At 50.2% G+C, this 21,188-nt stretch overlaps 1 protein-coding gene across 2 annotated transcripts in view; it reads right to left on the reverse strand.

Annotated features, from left to right (window-relative positions):
- The window catches only part of NPEPPS (aminopeptidase puromycin sensitive), a 1,004,488-nt gene that overhangs the window by 186,761 nt on the left and 796,539 nt on the right, over positions 1 to 21,188 (reverse strand). For both annotated transcript variants that reach the window (XM_086924308.1, XM_086924309.1), the window contains exon 17: positions 16,969 to 17,188. In XM_086924308.1, the coding sequence (XP_086780434.1) occupies positions 16,969 to 17,188 (220 nt within the window). The remainder of the gene's footprint in view (positions 1 to 16,968; positions 17,189 to 21,188) is intronic.

The raw sequence follows: 21,188 nt of genomic DNA on the forward strand, positions 1-21,188 counted from the left end.
TTCTAGTGATCACCTTGTATCAGTCCAAACAACCCTTATGGTGATTGGTTGTAAAGTCAACCTTATAGACCAGCTATCCTAATGGCAGCATGGACAGAGCAGTCTTAGGCTAAACTCTTTTGGCATGTGAAGCCAGCTGTTTTACCACATATAACCCCTTGAATACCAAATGAAAGAACACCACACAGGTTGTTATGAAAATAAACAATATATTTATTAACTAACTTACACCTCTGAACTCTTTATGAGATCAGAGGGCTAAGCACATGACAATCTCTTAGGAAAAATACGTTTAAGTTGCACAAATTACAATGGAGCCCTAGGGGCACGACAAACCATATACTAAGTAAGTGGAATGTGAAAGTCGATAGAAAGAATGGAGCTGTCCAAAGGCTGTAGGATCGCTGGGACCCCGCTACCCTAACTTTAGGTAAGTAATAGGAGGTCCGCGGAACGCGTGTGCAGAGTGTGAACTCACACGCGAGATGCGTAACAACGCCTATGGACAGTATAGTTCAAGTAAAAGGTGAGTACGGACAATCCTTACAAGTTAGGACTAAAACGACAATGGAACTGGACACTAGGAGAGTGAAGCTACCATTGAGCAGCTAAATGCTCTTGTTACCTCACACACAGGCTGCGGGTGCATAGGTGCGAAGTCGTGTCGGGTTCCGGCGTTGAAGTCTATGGAGCCTGGAAGAAAAGATGCTGCAGGCGACCAGGAGGAAGATGTCCGGTATGATCCAAGGGTGGATCAGAGATGTTGAAGACCTGAAAGCAGAGGGGGACAATGTTCAAAGTCACTAGCCAGTGACTGGAGTGGAACCAGGAGTGGAACCAGATGTCGTCGTCTCGATCAGGTAGAGTGGACGCTTATCTCTGCAGCCATGTGGACCAGGAGGTGTCTTCGACGACCAGTATTGAGGCACGAGCTGTCCCACGCAGGCTCTCGCTGTCGGCGGTGTGGGATCCGGATTTGGAGTCAACAGGCCTTGGCAAAGGCAACGCACGCGGTGAGTGGAAACGGCATCTGGTGCGGACCAGGAGGGTCCGGGGTGCTCCTCTTTTGGAAGGGAGCAAGGGCCAGTCTGGAGCAACCAGACCACCAGTGAAGATTTCAAGGTTCATCGTCTAGGAGGCCACAAGCCAGCCGGCAAGTGACCAGACAACGCGTCGAGCAGCAGGCAAGCAGAAGGGCCCCACGCAGATCTCGTGGAGGCTGGAGGGCTGATCTTCGGTGCAGGAGCTGCTCGGGCTGGGGCTTCTCAATCCCCAAAGCACTTCGTCAAGGTTACCTCAGAAGTCGTGCTGGAAGCGAAGTGCAGTTTCTTTCAAGATGGCCGGTCCCACGTGTCTCGTCGCACCCAAAGATCTCAGCTGTGCTGCAGATGTAGGTAGATTTTATCAATAAACAAGGGGGACCCACTGAAATGGCTTGGGACCATGGGTATCAGTTATTTTCTAGAAACAAAGGTCCTAAGCCTAGAACATTATTTCAAAACAATGTAATATAGACCACAATCGGAAACTATATACTCTTTTCTTATACCCAGGTGGGCAAAGAATTTATTACGAAAATATAACAAGTATTCAAAGTGTAAGGTACAATTTGACAACAAACATTTGTCGTTTGAAGTAAGGCACAAGCCTGTGCCGTACTAAGAAGATAGGGGAAAGTTTTAGAGAAAGACAGTTTACGTCAGGCATGTGTGCCCCAGGCATGTCTCATTCCTTTCAGCCCTGTCCTACCTAATGCACAATATCCTGTCTGGAGTGGTGCTAGCACCTCCCAAGGCAGGAAACCCTTTGTCCAAGCCTCCCTCGCTGGAAGGACTCCCAGCAGCAGGAGGTCAGACTTGTGTCTGTGGTGGCAGCATCCATTTTGTGATGCTGAGGCTCGAGTTAACTTTAACCGGGGTTCACAGATACATGTCGTGTCCCTCTAGAAGGGTGGAATGCTACCCCGTCGCCAGAATTGGCGAGGGGGTAGTATTCCAATTCGTATGACACCTTACTCGCCATGTTTTGATAATGCTATACCAAAGTTAGCATTTAACCGCGAGGATTATAAAGCACTTAAGAGTATATGGTATAGCGTTATCATGGAACAGCTATTAGGACTTGGTTCCGCAAGCTGCAAACGGGCTCAGCTCATGCCAGAGCACCATCTCACATAATTCCAAGCACTCTGCCTTCGGGATTGATAAGGCCTGCCATAGGAGTGACTGATAGGAGGCTATGTGTCCATTTTAGGGTTAGATATGGGGATACTATATCTAAAGCAAAGGGTGATTACATCACCTTGTCCCAGCTGATTGATCAGCCAGTTGTGTCAGATTTGGATGGCCAGCCAGGGGTGGCATAATACATGCTGCAGCCCCTGGTAGGCCCTGGGTGCACCTATGCCCTGGGTACCTAAGGTACACTGTACAGGGGCTGATAAGGTGACTCAGTATCCAATTAGATATGTACCTAGAGTACATGGAATCCATTTTACAGAGAGCAGTGGGCCTGGGGTCCTGAATAGCAGGTCCCAGGCCAACTAAGTTGAAAACCAGCAAAACACCAGACAAAAAGTTAGGGGTAACCATAGTCAGATATCCACCTTCCTACAGCGTCCTGCTATCTTTCCAGTGCATTGTTAGGTTGCGCTAAGCTAAAATGAGTGCCAGATTGTTGAATTTTGCGACCGGACTAGCTTTCTTCCCTTTAGGGCCCAACCCCAGCAGACCGTATTCCGGGCTATCATTGCTCCTCAGTGGCGCTATGATAGTTAGTATCGCACTGATTGCCCCCCAATAACGCTGTAGTTGTAGGCAATCCCACATGTGCATCAAGTCTGCCGCCTGTGTACGGCAGCGCGGGTACATATCCGAGTGGTCTGGGAACATACGTCTCAGTTTGTATGGCGTCAGATATGCCCTGTGCAGAAGCATAAGTTGTATGAACTTAAATTTCGGATTCCTTGACACCTTCCTAGGGTATTCCACCAACACATCCCACTCCTTATCCCTAAATGCCCATCCTATGTCCATTTCCAACCTTTCCCTTAAAATCCGGAGGGACACTGCTGCCACCTCCCTTATGCCTCTACACAACGACCTGGTGAGGTGTCTGCCACTGCCCATCAGATGCTGCATTGTGATCAGCGCATGTGTGGCTGGTTCCACCCCCTATGGTGCCCATGTAGTATGGATATAGTGGGAAATGCTTGCATGTAGTAAAAACAGTGTGTGTAAGAGAGTAGGGTCTGCTTCCTATGGTCACCCCCACTTTTTGCTTTTGTTTTCGACTAAGATGTGGCTGTGGGCCTGCTAATCCGACCCAGAGCCCAGATGCACTCTCTCTAAATTCACCATGTACTCTAGGTACATCCACAATTGGGAATTGGTTCACCTCGTCAGCCCCTGTAAAAGTGTACCCTAGGTACGCAGGGCATAGGTGTAACCAAGGCCTACCAGGGGCTGCAGCATGTATTGTGCCACCCCTGTCTGGCCACTCAAATAGACACAACTGGCTGATCACTCAGCTGGGGCAAGGTCGTGTAATCACCCCTTGCTTAGTAATAGTATCCCTATACCTACCTTATATATAAACACATAGTAACCTATAAGTCACTCCTAAGGCAGGCCTTAACAATCCTGGAGGCAGAGTGCTTGGTTATATGTGAGATGGTGCTCTAGCATGAGCTGAGCCAGTCTGCAGCTTTCGGAACCATGTCCTTATAGCTGTTCTATGATACTGCTATACCATATACTCTTAAGTGCATTATGAACCTCGCGGTTAAATGCTAATTTTGGTTTGGCTTTATCAAAACATGTCGTGTAAGGTGTCATACACTTTGGAATACTACCCCCTTGCCGATTCTGGCGACTGGGGTAGCATTCCACCCTTCTAGAGGGTGAAGACATGTTAGTTCTGACTATCCCGGTTAAAGTTAACCAGAGCCCCAGCATCACAAAATGGATGCTGCTGCCACAGACACAAGTCTGACCTCCTGCTGCTGGGAGTCCTTCCAGTCACGGAGGTTTGGACAATAGGTTTTTTGCTTGGGGAGGTGCGAGCAGCACCCCAGACAGGAGGATGTGTATTGGGACAGGGAGGGCTGAAGAGATTGAGACATGCCTGGTGCACACTAGGTGCTTCATGCATACCCCAGTTCAAACCGGTTGCTGGGGCACTGGCGCGAAACTACACAAAGGAAAGGGGGTGTAACCACCCCCCTTCCTGGTCCCACCCATAGGAGGGACCTACTGAGAAACCCAGCCCCCTTAGTTGGATAAAGGTAGGAGCTGACCCAGGAGAAATTATATTAATCCTGGAATCGACTGAAGACGAAACTCTGGACCCTTCGACATTCATCCAAGCTGAAGACTGAAGAATCTCCCTTGTGGCCAAGGAGTGACCACCCTGGGAAACCAGGCACCATCCAGCAACTAGACGGCTTGCTTTGTCCCCGTTCCCGCCAGAACCCGAGCGCAGAGCCTGACAAGACACAGACTCCTGGATCCCTCTGACCCCACTGCATGACTCAAGCACAGCTGAGCTCCGTGGAAGGCGTCGGGACCCGTGGAAGCAGGTATCCTGAAAAGTCGACAACTTGCCAACAGCGCAGCTCCCGAGGCCTCCTCGAAGCTGTGCCCTGGGGACTGAGACACCCCGACACTGAGCTCCACCTGCACCGAAGACCAGCCTTCCACACTCCACGAGATCTGCGTGGGGCCCTTCTGCTTGTGTTCTGCTCGACGCGTTGTCCGGTTGCTGGCCCGTTAGCTAGTAGCCCCTGGCGACTATCCTTTTTGAAACTACATCGCTGGTCTGGTTGCTCCAGACTGGCCCTTGCTTCCCTGCAAAGGTGATGTACTTCAGACCCTCCTGGTCTGCACCAGAAGCTCCTTGTGTATCCTGCGTGGGTTGCCTTTGCTTAGACTTGTTGGCTCTGATCTTGAAGCCGACCCCTCCATCTGCGAGAACCTTCGTGGGACAGCTCCTCTCCAGCACCTGGTCGTCCTCGACGCCTCTTGGTCCGCGTGGCTGCAACGACAAGCTTCACCCCAGCACCTGATTGCTCCTCGATGACGTCTGGTTCCTTCACTGGTTCCACCCGGTCACTGGCTAGTGACCTAGACTCTGTCCCCTCTGATTTCAGGTCCTCTTCATCCTCGATCCACCCTTGGATCCACCTGGACATCTTCCTCCTGGTCGCCTGCAGCATCTTCTTCCAAGGCTTCATAGGAAACATCGAGAAAACCAGACACTCTGACACCTATGCACCCGCAGCCCGTCAGTGAGGTAACGCGAGTACTTCGGTGCTCCTGTAGGGATTGACTATCCTATTGTCCAGTTTTACTAGTTGTGTAATCCTAGTTAGACCGGAAGTGTCCTAAAACTTCATTACTTACCTTTTTACGATCCTATTGACTTTCTATTGACTCTCGCGTGAGAGTACTGACTCTGCACGCGCCGCCTGTGGGCCTCCTACTCCTAACCTAAGGGTCAGATAGTGTAGCCCCAGCGATCCTCTAGGCCCTAGGCCTTCTCCTTACCAGAGTCGTGGTTTTTATACTACTTACTTAGTATATGGTTTTGCGTGCCCCTAGGGCCTAACTGTAAATTGTGCTATTTAAAGTATTTTTAAGTGTTACTTGTTATGTGCTTTTGCCTCTGATCTCATAAAGAGTTCAGAAGAGTGTGTTAGTAAATAAATACATATATATTTTATATATATCCTGTGTGGTGTCCTTTCATTTGATATTCAAGGGGTTACATATGGTAAAAAAGCTGGTTTTACGCCCTCAAGAGTCTTTTAGCCTAAGACCGTTCTGTCCACGCTACCTCTAGGATAGCTGGTCTATAAGGTTGACTTTACAACCATCACCATAAGGGTTGTTTGGACTGGTGCAAGGTGTTCACTAGAATAGTGAACATCATATACCAGGCCAACTTCTCACAGTTGTGCGCTCCGTGCTCTCACAAAACCATCATGCAGCATCATAGTACCCTCCTTGAAGAAATTGCCCACTGTGGTCACTCCGACGTCTTTCCAGGCTCCTATTCGCCGGTTAGTAATTCTGCCCATCCTTGTTGGGATGCCCAAGAGGGGTATAGTGGGGGCATATAGGGTCGCCTCTTTAGTGTAGCAAAGGGAATGTCTCCAATAAAGTAACGCAATTCTCAGAAGGTGCGGTGCGGACGATGGTATCTTGCTATTAGGCAACATAAGTGAATGTAGTTCACCCCTTTGCCATTCTGAGTGTGTCATGCCTATTTCCTGCAGGTTGCGACCCGCCAGCCAGTACGCCAGCCACTGCAGTTGGCTTGCGTACCATGTAGGCTTTCATATCGGGGACTCCCAATCTTCCCTGTTTAGTATCTAAATACAACTTTGTAAGCCCTATGTGCCGTCTTCCCTTACCCAATATTAATTCAATTAGCAGGGTGGAGAGCGTTGTGAACATCCTAAACGGTACCATTACAGGTAGGCTGGTGAAAAAATACAACATCCTGGGGAGCACCACCATCTTGGAAAATTGCTACCTTCCCCGCCACTGATATAGACTGTGTGACCCAGAACTTGATTTGAGACCGCAGTGAATTAATAGCTCTCCCCATGTTACCTTCCAGAAGACCTTCCGCTGCCCTATATATATTGATCCCAAGATATTTGAAAGTGACAGGCGCTATCTGAAACGACCAGTCACCAAAGACTAGTGCACCAGTACGTGCTGCATCTTTAAAATAATAGGCATACAATTTATTTTCATTGATAGACAATCCAGATAGCTTTTGGAATATGGCGAAAATCGAGGGCACAGGTTAACAACTAGCATTTAGGTCCCTAAGGTACAATATTATATCATCTGCATACGCAGGTACAGTATGTGCAATAGGGCCCTGTACTATTCCACTAAACCCTGCAGCCATACGCAGTTTCAGCAACAGGGGTTCCAGTGCCAGAATAAACAGAAAAGGCGACAGTTGACATCCCTGTCTGGTGCCCCTTGCTACTTCATATTGCTCTGAGATAGGTCTACCAGTTCTATCCCTTGTGGTGGGGTTTGTGTATATCAGTGTCACCCATTTGATGTATTCCGCAGGGATCCCATTCTGGTCAAGGCATAGAACATATAGCCCCATTGTAGAGAGTCAAAGGCCTGGGGGGGCGCTAGAGGGCGCATGAGCTAATGGTCGCACTTCCGTGAGGCTCTGGCTGCCTGGCCAGAAACATCCTGAAATTATCCTTTTAACCTGCGGGTGGACGCCTGAAACTAACAGCGTCTGTCCGATTTTGGGGACGATCCGACGCCCGATGCCTGAACTGGCCGCTTGAGAGCTTCGCCCGGGGAGCATTGCTGCGGAGCGTTGCTGTGGTGACCTGGGCGCCGTGCCACGCGAGGCCGAGGCTTGACACGAGGGAGATAGGCCTCGGAGTTGCGGAGGTCAGCCCGCTGTGTGAGTGGACTGCTGGAGGCTTAACAGGTGGCGGCGGAGGTGAGTCTCTCCCCCTCTATGGCCATTGCGAAGTGTGGAGGTACTGCACGGTGATCCTGTGATCTGCTGGGGGAGCGGACGAGACCGGTGGCATCCGCCTGGGCCGGGCGAGGGGTTGGACTTATCCCCGGCCTTGATCCTCGTATTGCCGCCGTTGCCCCAGATCCCTCCGTGAGCCTGCTGCATCTGGGGGCGTGAGGCTGAGGAGCAACAAGAGGCCGCCGGAGGACATCGGCAGTGTCCGTGCTGCGGGTATCGCTGCCCGCTGGTGGCGCGTTGGGCCTCCCCTCACCCCGCCACCCGCCACCCCCCGGCGCTCCTCGGGCCCAGGCCTTCCTAGCACCACTCCAGCGCACCGCCGCCCGCCACCCATCTCGGGCGCTGCCGGCTGGCTTCCGTCACTGGAGCCGGAGCGCGGCCTGGCGTGGGCGTGGGGATCACTTTGACGCTGCTGGTCTGTTCCTCGCGTGGACGGCGCCGCCTCAGGAGTGACCACTGCGCGGGGGGCTGCTGATGCGAGTGGAATTATCTGGGTGCAGGGAGCGCAGCACCACTCGCCGAGCGCCTCGGGAGCTCACAGGCGGAGCACAATGGGCAAGAACGATAACAAACAGCCCAAGCTCTCTTTTGAACCTGTGGCCACAAAGAAACAGTTGCGTAATGCGACCGGAGCCGGCGGTGCCCCGGGACCATCGGGCACTGAGCCCCCCTCTACACCCATGGCTCCAGAGCTGAGAGTGCTGATGGAGGAGATGCGGCAGGGCTTCGCCACGATAGTGGATAAGGTGGATCGCTTGTCCTCCAGGATGGATGGTGTCGCGCAGAAATTGGAGGTCCACGAGGAACGCTTGACGGAAGCGGAGCGACGCATCTCCACCTCGGAGGACACGTCAACAACCCACGAAGCGCGCCTAACCAAAATGGACAATATCCTGAGAGTAATAGCGGCAAAGAATGAGGAGTTGGAGGCGAGGAGTAGACGCGATAACATTCGCGTCACGGGTGTTCCGGAGTCCACCAACACTGGCCGTATGGAGGACTATGTAGAGCGAATACTACTCACTGCAGTGGGTAACGAGGCCTTCTCTAGTCAATTTATTGTCGAAAGGGCACACCGCTCTCTGGGTCCGGTTCCCAAGCCGGGGGCGCAGCCGCGGCCTATCATCGCCCGGTTACTTAACTACCGCAACCGCGACGCGGCGCTGCGTGCAGCACGAACGAATCGGAACCTGGCTTGTGATGGAGTACAGTTTTCCTTGTACCCGGATTTTACACCCATGGTGCAGGACCAGCGGAGGAAATTCTTGGAGGTGAAGAGGAAGCTGAGAACATGCAGGTGGATTACGCACTTCTGTACCCGGCCCGACTCAGGGTGACCCATCAGGGCAAGCAACATTTTTTTACGAACCCGCAGCAAGCTGAGGACTATGTTAAGAAGCTCTGCATTGCTAGGAGGGGTAGACGAAACGAGGAGGATGGTGAGGCAGGCGAGGACCCAGCCGAGCATGACGAGTCCTGAATGTGCCTTTTCTTGGACACTTGTTTGCTGACTCCCTGTAGTTGTACTGATGCTGGGTTCGGATTCTGATGCCGACTCCCGCCGTGGCGGCCCTGCCCTGCCTTTGGAGACATGGATGACTGCTTCATCGCTTTGTAGACTTGCTGTGGAGTGGCGTGTGAACTCAAACGCTTTGCCCCGCTGATGGGATAGTTATTGGACTGAGCAGGCTGATGGCAGTACAGGAGACGGTGTGGGCAGCAGCTGATACATGGACGATTCACTTGGAATAATTGGTAGCCTCTCCAAATGGGGGGGCGGCAGCGAGAGACGCTGGTTTGGTGTACGGGCTTAAGCCTGCAGGGGTAATGTATGCCAGTCACCACCCCTCCTTCTCTGTCTGACCCCGTATGATATGTGCGGGGCGGGAGGGGAGTGATGGGGTGTATTGGTGCGTACCTCTGTTGCCCCCAGGAGGGGATTCCCCACATGGTTTTTCTATGGTTTTTGAGTATTGGGTCTGGGGCGGGGGGAGGGGTCATGGTACTGGCAAGTTTGGGTTGCTTCAGAGGGTGGGGGGGGGGGGGGACTTGTGTGGGGGTTGGGTTGCTGTGCGTGGAGGGAGGGGGGGTGTTTGAATGTTGGGGTATGCGTTGTTGCAAATAGAGGTATTCTGGCAGGAGACGTTCATGGCATGTATGCGGGGACTGGAGTTAGTGTGAGTGTACGCATGGATGGTCGGGTGAGACGACTGTTCCGGACAGCAGAGAGACTGGTACTTGGTGCGTTCCGACTGAGGGCTGGAGCATGGGCCATGGGCTTATTTCAGGAATATGGTGATAAGCATGGGTGATACCGCTTTGACTAACGTCTCCATAATGTCCTGGAATGTTCGAGGCCTTAATGACCCCCGGAAATGCAGAAATGTACTTGCATATTTAGATAGGCATCATGTGCAGATAGCGATGCTCCAGGAAACCCACCTAAACCCACGTAGTGTTCCTAAGTTTGCTAGCAGATGGGCAAATGTGAGGGAGTTTTCCTCCTATTCCACTTACTCGAGGGGGACGGTTATTTTGATCAATAAAGTGCTGCCGTTCCAAAAGTTGGGAGTGAGGTCGGACAATGAAGGGAGGTATGTGATCCTTTGGGGCAGCTTGGGCACTGATGTGATCATGCTGGTAAATTGTTATGCACCTAATATTGACACACCCGGTTTTTTCTTGACGTTATGGGGTCATGTATTGGAGACCGACGCCACGCACATAATCTGGGGGGGGGGGGGGGGGGGGGGGGGGAGGACTTCAACCTATCGCTACATCCTGGGGCGGATAGATCAGATGGTAGTGGACAATACAACACGAAAGCTCGGGACACGCTCCAAGGCATACTGGCGGAGGCAGGCCTATTGGATAGCTGGAGGCACTCACACCCGGCAGCTAGGGAAGGCACACATTTCACGGCACACGCGCGCTCATGGGCAAGGATTGACTACTGCTTTATCTCACGGGGCCTAGCTGGAGGTGTCGTTCAGGTGAAACATCTACCTCGTACTTACTCGGACCACTGCCCTGTACTGGCCGTGCTAGAGATGCCTGGATATGATAGAGTGCGTCCGCCATGGCGGCTATTCCCCTCTGCCCTGCTTGACCCTGTCTTTAAACATGAACTTGGTGAGGAGATAGAAGCCTTCTTCCCTAGAAACAAGGGGTCAGTTGATAAGGTGGAAACGATTTGGGAAGCTTTCAAAGTGACTGTGAGGGGGGTCACGATTTCTAAGAGCTGTGGTATACTCAGGGAAATAGTGCGCACGTTGACTAAACTTGAATCGGAGCTTAAGGCGCTAGAGGCAGAGATGGTCAGGAATCCTTGCCCTGACCTTGCGGTGGAATTCAGGGCCAAACTATCGTCCTATGAGGAGGAAGCTGCCAGAGAGGTGAAATTCCGGGGCAAATACTGGACGGCTAGGCGCTATTGTGAGGGGGATCGGCCGGGAAAGGTGCTAGCGGCGCTCACGAGGCACCAGCGCTTCGCCGCCCATGTCTTAGAAATCTCTGATGGTGAAGGCGGGACCTACCAGGATACTAAAAGAATCCAGGACACCTTCTTGCAGCACTACAAACGGTTATATTCCACACAGCAGGAAGGCGAGGTGGACTTCGGGAACTTCCTAGATGATATTGCACTATGCTGGCTTAGTGACGGCGACAGGGCGTTCCTGGGAGGCCCTTTCGAGCTGGATGAGATTAGGGAAGCAATCATGTCCCTCAGCAACGGCAAAGCTGCTGGGTTGGACGGCCTGCCAGCCGAATTCTATAAGTGCTACATTGACATCATGGCACCGGTGCTGAAGGAGGTCTTTGAGGAGTCGCTAGAGGTGGGGGTGCTGCCGGGCTCCATGAGGGAGGTGGCGATCACTTCCCTTCTGAAGCCAGGGAAAAACCTGGTGGATACCGATGCCTATAGACCCCTCTCGCTGCTAAATTGAGATGCGAAGATTCTTGCTAAAGTGCTCGCGACTAGGCTGTCCCTGCTTATGAATACCCTGGTGCTGCCGGATCAATCTGGATTTGTCCCAGGGAGAGCCACATCCCATAACCTCCGTACGCTGTTCTCCCTTATACCTACCATTGCACCTGACCTGCCTGTCGCTGCTGTGTTCCTGGACGCCACCAAAGCGTTCGATTCTGTGGATTGGGGTTATCTGATGGCTATCTTGAGCAGAATGGGGTTCCCCCGGATATTCATCGCTTGGGTGACACTGCTCTACACTTCTCCAGTCGCTAGGGTCATCGTTAACGGTGTGCTCAGCACAGATGCCGATCACGAGTGGGACTAGGCAAGGATGCCCCCTGTCGCCCCTGCTTTTCGGCCTGGCGATTGAACAACTGGCTTGCAGGATCCGGCAATTGCATAAGGCCGGCACCTTTAACTGTAATCAAAGGCAGATTGGGATTTCCCTTTATGCGGACGACGTTACACTGTATGTGCGGCACCCACAAGACCACCTCAACCCGCTTCTGAGAGAATTTATAGTGTTTGGCGGCATATCCGGAGTGCACATCAATTGGAAGAAGTCGCAATTCTTCCCCCTCACGGCCTCGGTTGCCCATTTTCCGCTAGACTACCCCTTGGAATGGTGCAGCTCTGATTTGAGATACTTGGGCATTGAAGTGTCGCTCAATAAGGACGACACTATCCGGCTGAATTATGGAGTGGCTATCTCACGATTGACTCACAACGTGACCCGCTGGTTGGCCCTCCCACTTTCGATGGCAGGCAGAGCCTCCCTGATAAAAATGGTCATCCTCCCACGTTTCCTATATCTATTCCAAAACGTACCCTACTACCCGGGTGCCTATTTTTTAAAAAGACTTCGAACTGAGTTGCTTCGCCTATTTTGGGGCGGTAAGCAACCGCGCCTTAGCTGGACTGTTTTGACGCAACCATATGACAGGGGCGGATTTGATGTACCCGATCTGGAAGTGTATTACCTCAGTGCTCAGGCTCAGCACGCCTATCACTGGGTTAGTCCCGCTCCCTTTATGCCGCAGGTTGCTGCTGAGGATTGGATCGTGCATCCACTCCCACTCAGGGGCATGCTGATGGGACTGGTTGGAGATGTCGAGACGCCTGCTACCACTGTTACCTGTACTATTGACTCTTGGAGGAGAGTGACTAAATTGCTAGGAGCCCCCATGCTGTATTCGCCGGCAATGCCCCTTGCGTACCACCCGAAATTATCGCTTCTACTGGAGAATGGATTTCGATCCATGTGCAAACGCGTACACCTTAATACATGGGGTGACTTGTTTCAGGATGGGCTGTTCCGTACCAAAGATCAGATATTTCGGACTGCTCCCCCGACACCGATGGAGGTGTTTTATTATATTAGACTCCGTCAGGGTATGCGGGACATACTCCCTAGCTTTCCGGAGGAACCGGGGACAGTACTGCCCTTGCATGTCATGCTCGTGTCGGATGGTAGGCACTTGGTGTCAAAGCTGTATGCTGCCGTTCGTGAGCAACGACCACCGGTTCTGTCTAAAGCGCGAATTGATTGGAGCTCTGAACTAAATGCTGAACTCACTGATGAGCAGTGGAGGTATTGCTGCTCGGCCACGGCTAACGTCTCCTCCAGCTGTCGATTGAAAATCATTCACTACAAGTTCGTACAGAGATATTATTACACTCCAATCAGGAAGCTGCGCTTTCGCCTCTCAGAGGACGATAGATGCGCTTGATGCCGTGCGGAAGGCGCGGGTTTCCTACATTTGACCTGGGAGTGTGGAGCGATACAGGCATACTGGGAGCAGGTGCATGCTGCGCTCCAGGTCATGATTGCTGGCCCTCTTCCTCTGGATCCGGTGGTGATGCTGCTGGGATATACCAGGGATGTACCCAAGTCAGACCGTAGATTTGTCGATATCGCGTTGCTGCTCGCTAAGAGGAGGATTGCTTGCAGATGGGGGAGGGGTAGGGCACCAAAATTTAAGGAATGGCTGGATGACCTCACATACTGTCAGGACCAGCATGGCGTTTATGCGGAACTGCTACCCGCCCGCTGTAAACCCAGTGACTTTTGGTCCCCCTTACAGGTCTACTGGATGTCTCAGGCGACTCACAGTGACTCCTCTGGAGATGATGAGCCGTTGCCAGGCCCATGAGCGTATAGGTGCTTTACACCACACTCGCCATATTACATTTCACATGATGGGTGGGACCTTAGCCCGCCTCAATTGGATGGGGTAGTAAGCTTCCTGAGGGAGTGATGTTGGGGGGTCTGGGATACTTGTAGGGCGTGTGATACTTATAGGTCATGTGATGCTACTTGTGGGACGGGTCTTCCTGATCCTCCCGATATTCTAACACAATAGGCCGGTAGGGGCAGACATATACACTAGATCCTGCGATTGCACGTCGGTAGAGATGGCATTTGCGTTAATGAGCACTGTGCACCGCTTTAAGCTGCACTTCATATTGATTGCCCTTACACTGAACATACGCTGAGGTGACGAGCGGTGCCATGCTCTTCTGACACACATATGACACACTACTGCATACGGTGACACTTCTGGCTGACTGGTGGGGACCGAGACAGACGTGGGTCGGGGGGTTCTGAGATACCTTTCCTCCGCGCTTTGCACTACACCTGTATGCGAAGGTATGTTGGTCGCCCCACCCCTTGCGCCCCTGGCTATGCAGGGGGAGTATTCCCGATTGGTTGCCCTCCCACTACATGAAATTGAGGAATATGTGTTTCTAGGCCAGCCTAAATGCAATGTACTAGCCCTCGTGAAATTGATGCTTCTCCACTGAATGTACCAAAAGTATTGCTCTACTGAATTGTCGATGCTGTTACTGTCATGAATCTCTGTTGAATGCGACTAATAAAGGTTTAAAAAAAAGAGTCAAAGGCCTGGCGTAAGTCTAAGGAAATAAAACAAACTGACATTTTGTTGGGGGATATGAGCCATCACCTGATGTAGTCTCCTAATATTGAGAGCCGTGCTCCTACCTGGGACAAACCCACATTGGTATTCGTGCACTAGTCGCGGTACATATTGATTAATCCGATCCGCTAGTATTTTCTAGCGGATCACCATGGCTTGCAGTGTGCTAGTCGGCAGTGTGCCCGTTGCTAGGGACGAGTGATATAGCCTTTGTAAGTGGGGCACCAGTAGCTCAGCAAACACAGCATAAAATTCCACTGGCAGTCCATCGCCACCAGGCAACTTATTTCGGGTTAAGCTTCGTATCGCCCTTTTCATTTCCATGGTGGTTATCGGAAGTCGGAGGTCCTCTGTGTGCGCCTGCAGCAGCTGAGGGAGGTGCAACCTATCGAAAAAAGCATCTAGATCTGCCTCATCTAAATCGACAGGCCTAGCATACAGTGTTTTATAATATTCCATAAAGGCTACATTTACGTCAAGTTGGGTGCTAACTATTTCACCTTGTACATCTCTAACCTCCAGTATCGGAACAGGTGGGGCATCGTTCACTATTCTAGACAGCAATGGTCCCGCTCTGTCTGTCACTGTGTGCTGTTTCTGTGCATTCAGTCTATCTACAGCCTAAGGTCTTCTAACAATTCGGCATATCGAATAATAACTTCTCGTAGTCGTGTCTTGTGTGTCATCCAGTGCAGCCTTCTGTTCCAGTCTTCCTATCTCATTCTCTTTGTCAGTAAGCTGTTCTACTGGGCAGTGGTCCGACAAGGTCTTCCCTAAATGAGTGGAGTCTTTGACCATACACATCAGCATGTCCTTGCAGAATATCCTATCAATGAGCGTATGTAATTTGTGCACTGCAGAGTAAAGTGTGTATTCTCTGACTCCGCTGTGTTGCTCTCTCCATGCTTCCACTATTCCCCACCCGCTTGCCCAGGTTCTCAGCACCGTCGCAGTGTTCCTACTATGTGTGTTGTGTAGCGGTGGGTGAGACCTGTCCATGTCTATGTCTAACACCGCACTGAAATTGCCCCTCATCACCCACGGATATCCCACCCAGTCCGCCAGTAATATATTTAGACTGTCCAAAACGTTTCTTGTCCCGGATTAGGCGTATAGACACTGGCCAGTACAATATGTTCCTTATCAAGCAGCCCATGTAACAACAAATATCTTCCGTCCTTGTCAATCTTCTGCTCTAGTAATTTAAAGGGTGTACCATTTCTCAGCCATATCGGGACCCCACTTCCGAAGGCCGAATATGACGTAATCAATAACTGGCCCTTCTTGTTCAGCTTCAGTGCGTCTCCTGTAGAAACACCATATTCACCTTCCTCCTATTCAGTTGTGCGAAAAGCCTATGCCTTTTTTGAATGGAGCCCATGCCCCGAACATTCCAGGAGTGACGTCTATACACGTCAAAGTGTGCCATCAGGCTTTACACAAAGGGACCACGCAAGACTATATGGACCGTCAAGCCTGTACATCATCATTTTTCGATTCAATGCCGAGCCCCCTAACACAGCAACATTTTCCAATGCTCGGGTCATCAACAAAGTACTTGTCTATGGGAAATTCATCAACGGTTGTAGGCAAACCAGGATCCTAATCATCAAAGCACCTCTCTTCATGGAGGAACTGAAAGGCAAAGACAATGACCACCATTTTGACAGCACTGCTGGGCCCATGAAGGAAATGTTGGGGATGGAGTTACAGTGATCAGCAAGGATGCTTTCTGGTAAATGGTGTCTGTACCGGTGACCGTGTAACATGCAGACTTTGTATCCTCTGTAGAATGAAATGAAGACAACTACTCATCAATGACTGGTACCGGACTGGTTTGCCTTTAAAGAAATGTTTTATTTTTTCGGTGCCACCTGAGAATTCAGAGACACCGCCTTCTTTGACTTCCCAGTCCTTTCTCGACATCACTTTTTTTTTGCTGGATAGTAGGGGGCAGCAGCTGATCAGTTATCTCACCGTTAGAGGCAAGGTAAGAGGTTCAGTTAGCGCTCACTGAGAAGATCTTTGCAGACCTACTTGCTCTCCAGGGGTGGACTGCCTCCATGTTTGCCTTCATAATTTCCAGAACCAGCCTTCTTTCACCATCTTTCATGCTCTTTGTAGAAAATGTGTTGCATACGTCTCATTTCTTAGGATTGTGACTCTGATGCAGGCAGTAGAGGCATTTAGTATGTGTGCTTCTTGAAAGATCTTCCTTTTGCCACAGGCTTTACAAAGCTTTAAGAGATTTTTCTCCATTAACTCTCCGTGAAAAGTCTTAATCTTCTAATGTGAAACCAGTGGTTTAAGAAAAAGAAATTCAAATACTGAGAAAATACTCCAAATGAAGAGTTTATTCCACTTAACAGTACACTGCAACCATACACAATGACACTAGCTAACTAGGACCCTTGTTTATAAGGCATTTGGGAACAATGGCGATAATGCTTCCAGCTTTTAAAAACTCTTTAAGACCATACAAATGTGTTATAAATGCTGATAATGTAGCTTGCATAATGACCCTACCTTCTCCAGGTTTGGGGTCCCAACCCAGCTTGAGTCCTATTGGAGTAAAAAGGTCTCTGATGAAGCTCTGGAGTTCCTCATAGTAATCAGTGTGGGCTAGCAGGGTGGAAAGGATGCCCAGGTTACAGCTTAAATCACTCCATACCGTATAATTTGGTTCATTTACAAAGGCTTCCATCACTTTAAGAACTTCTACAGTGCTGATCATTCCAGCTCGAGCCTGGAGAGAGAAGGAACACTGAAAATTACATAGAACAGCCAAAGATGGAATTTCTAACAAGACACTAAAAGTACTCAAAAGACTGCCTACTGGCTTAAACAAAGCATGACGTTGAAATGATCTACTCACCAACTTAAACATACTCATTCCTTACCTCACCACTCAACTCAGAAGCAATCACCATGTGTCTGCATCATATGGCAACATTGGATGTAATGGACAAGTTACTTACCTTAGGTAACACTCTAATAGAGAATCTAACAGAATCTTCACCTTTTGAATATTCCCCAGGCATCAGACTGGATCTAGAAAATCTTTAGCAGCAGCCCTGCATGCTGATAGGTAGCACAATGCAGCTTAGCCTACACGTCGCTTCGCTCTGAAAGTTATGCACAGAGGCCTATATAAGCGGCACTCGTGAGGTGAAACCAGTTGCTTTCATGTATTGTCCACACCAAAAGACGCAGAATCCACTCTCCAGATGGGAATGGACTAGATTACAGAACTTTAATGGGGGCCTTCAATGAAAGAGTCCAGGTCACAAAACAGGAAGGGAGGGTGTCTGAGGATTCTCTGGTTAGATACAGCCTCTACCAGAAAGAGTGTTATCCGAAGGTACGTAACTTGTTCTTCTGAAACAGACTCACCACCTTTCAAATAGATACCAAGCAGTACCTCCCAGGTGGTGGGGCTATAAGCTGGCTAAAATTTATTTATTTATTCAATTTATATAGCGCGTAATCACCCCGGTGTCTCTAAGCGCTTTACCAGGTATATACTAACCAAGTTCTGCAGCCGATCGTCAAATTACAGCACACCCCATGCTTTCTGAAAAAGCACTGTTTTTAATTTTTTTCGAAAAGGCAACAAGTTGGGTTCTTTGCGCAGTTCGGTAGGTAGATTATTCCAGACAGCTGGGAAGATGTTAGAAAAAGCACGACCACCCAGGGTGGATAATTTGAAATGCGGTTGAGTTAGCAAAGTAGCATCTGAAGAGCGCAGCCGTCTACCAGGTTTGTATGGGGCCAGACGGGCTTTGATGTAGCTTGGCGCCTTTCCATACAGGACTTTATGCGTAATGCAGAGCCCTTTGAACAAAACCCTCTGTTTGACCGGTAGCCAGTGGAGTTCACGCAATAGAGGAGAAGCATGCGTTCTCCGAGGTTTCTTGAAAATCAATCTAGCAGCATCGTTCATAACGATTTGCAGACGGTTCAGATGTTTTTGAGGGGGCCCTGCATAAAGTGAGTTACCATAGTCCATCCTGGTTAAGATCATGGCAGAAACAGCGCGTCTTAGGGTGGCAAAGGACAAGAGTGAGGAAATTTTCCTTAGTTGTCGAAGGAGGCCTACACACGTGCCCAACACCCCAGAGACTTGCTTTTGCATCGTCAGACTCCCATCTAAGGAGATGCCCAGGCTTTTCACTACTGTTGCAGGTTCTGGAGGCCCTCCTAGTTCTAAAGGCCAGAACAGATCATTCCAGGGGTTGCCCATGATGGTAATTGGCAACACCTCTGTTGTCTGGATTGATTTTCAACGAGTTCAGAGACATCCAATTAGCGGTGTATCTTAGGATATTCTGCATTCTTGCGTGTGCACCCGAACAATCCTCCATTTGGATGACAATTTGGGTGCCGTCAGCATAGTTGTTGATTTGACAGTCCATCTGGTTAAGGGCCGAAATCAGAGGTTGTAAATAAACATTAAATAAAAGAGGGGAAAGGGCAGAGCCTTGTGGTACACCACAGGTGATTGGCACTGTGGTTGAAGATAGGTCCGCCAGTTGGACTCTCTGAGTTCTCCCTTGGAGAAAAGAGGAGAGCCAGACAAGTGCTATGCCCTGGATGCCTAAGTCCCTTAACTGCAGCAACAATTGACTATGACAAACAGTGTCAAAAGTCGCGGAGAGGTCTAATAGCACCAGGGAGTTTCTTGTCAGCTCTGTTCCTCAACTCATCCAGGATGGATAGCATCACTAGCTCCGTGCTACGATGCGCACGGAACCCAGCCTGGTTTTGCTCGAGTAAGACATTTTTCTCCAGATGGTCAGCGAGATCCGTAAGGACATGCTGCTCCAGAACTTTGGCCAAGAATGGTAACTGAGAAATCGGCCTAAAGTTCTTTAAGTTCTTTACGTCTGCCCCAGTTTTTTTCAACAGGGGGATCAACTGTGCCTTCTTGAAGGAGGATGGAACCAGTCCTATTTGTAGGGAATTATTGAGGAGAGTCAGAACATCTTCCTCAATACCTGGCATGGCTAATTTAAAGACCTCCGGGGGACAAGGGTCGGCCCGAGAGCCAGATTTAACCCGCCCCACAAGATTTGCCAGTCTATCCTTCGTAATCAAGGGCAGAGTGACCAAGGGGTTATCAACTGGGCGGATGACCGGGACAGTCTGTAGAGGACAGTCCAAAATTGGGGTAGTACCAATTTCAGATAAGAGGTCTTTAATCTTAGTGGAGAAGTAGTCCTGAAATGTTTGGCAGTCTTCTTGCTTAAACTCAGGACTCTGCTCCTTATTTTTCCTGAGTTCCGTAAGGACCTTGAAAATTTCTTTCTGTGGGTCCGGAGCTCTAGAAATCCTGTCCTCATATAACTCAGCTTTCCTGATCAAGATGGCATGTTTATAGGAAGCGAGCTCCTGTGTGTAAAGACTCCGTGCGTTGAGGCTGTATTCCTTCCGCCATGCTCTCTCATATTTACGTAGCGCCCTCTTTTTTTCCCCTAAGGGATTCATTATACCACGGGGCCCCAGCTCCTCTATCTACCATCTTCATCCTTCGAGCTGGTGTCACGAGATCCACTACCCAATTTAGTTTGTCTGTTAAGTCTTTACAGATGATTTCTGGATTCTGTTCCATCTTGTTAGTATGAGGACGAGCTAGGAGATGAGCTACCATTTCATCCCCGTCTATATGTTTCCATTTCCTCACGACCTTCCAACCTGCTCCGGGCTTCCCCTTCTGTTCATCAACCGATATCGTGCCTTTCACTAGATAGTGGTCTGACCATGCACAAGGCTGCGCAACTACTGGGCCATGATCCCGGCCATGTTCTGGGGTTGTTATCCAAACGAGATCCAGGGTATGGCCCTTCTCGTGTGTAGGGCCCGTTACCCTCTGAACTAACCCAAAGGACCTAAGCGCCTCGTCTATCTGATTGGCTTGGCCTTCTTTTGGGGACTTTTCCCAAAGGAAATTTAGGTCACCCATAATAATTACGTTATTGTACCGAGATCGAACATCCTAGACCAATTACAGGAATAAATCCGGGAAGTCCGGCAACGCCCAGGGGGGTCGGTAAACTAACAAAATAGTCCAACAATCCATCCCTATCCTGACCTCGGCCCCTCCCAGGCTTTCAGCAAAAAATCTTTCGCCCCCTCAGGTAAGTACTGTATAGAAGGGCCATTCCACCCCCTCTCATGGTACCTGCTCTATTGAGGCAGAGTGACGTAAAGTTAGCCGGGATAGAGGCTACCAAGTCCAGCAACGAGGAGTCCTCTAACCAAAACGTCCTGTAGGAAAGAGCAGGCCAAGTGCCATTCTCAACTGACCTTGCTGTCTAAACAGGAACATATGAAGACACCTATATGTCTAGGACAGGCAGCCCCTCATGCCAATGCAGTGATAGCATATTTACAACAAGGGGTGGTGAGGGACAGAGTCTCGGAATTAAGCAGAAAGCTCTCACCCAGTCAAGAGATCAGGGCTAGATCCAACACCGTTTTTTAGCTCACTGCACCATCCCAGTTTCAGAACCTGGCTGTATGCAAATTAGTCTGTTCCTGTCCCAGTGCATGATGGGAACAGGGCAAACCAAACTACAAAAGCCAATTCTTACACTGGGAAGGAAACAAGCTCCCGGGGACCGGTTTCGGGCATTACAGCCGTCTTCGGCCCGGTTTGCTTGAATCCTGATGGTGCAATGAGCAGGGGTCTCACATCTGAGAATACCCTTCCACGCTTAGGGTGCCAGAAACCGGTCCCCGGGAGC

Source organism: Lissotriton vulgaris, chromosome 5, assembly GCF_964263255.1.
Source record: "Lissotriton vulgaris chromosome 5, aLisVul1.2, whole genome shotgun sequence".
Taxonomy (NCBI): domain Eukaryota; kingdom Metazoa; phylum Chordata; class Amphibia; order Caudata; family Salamandridae; genus Lissotriton; species Lissotriton vulgaris.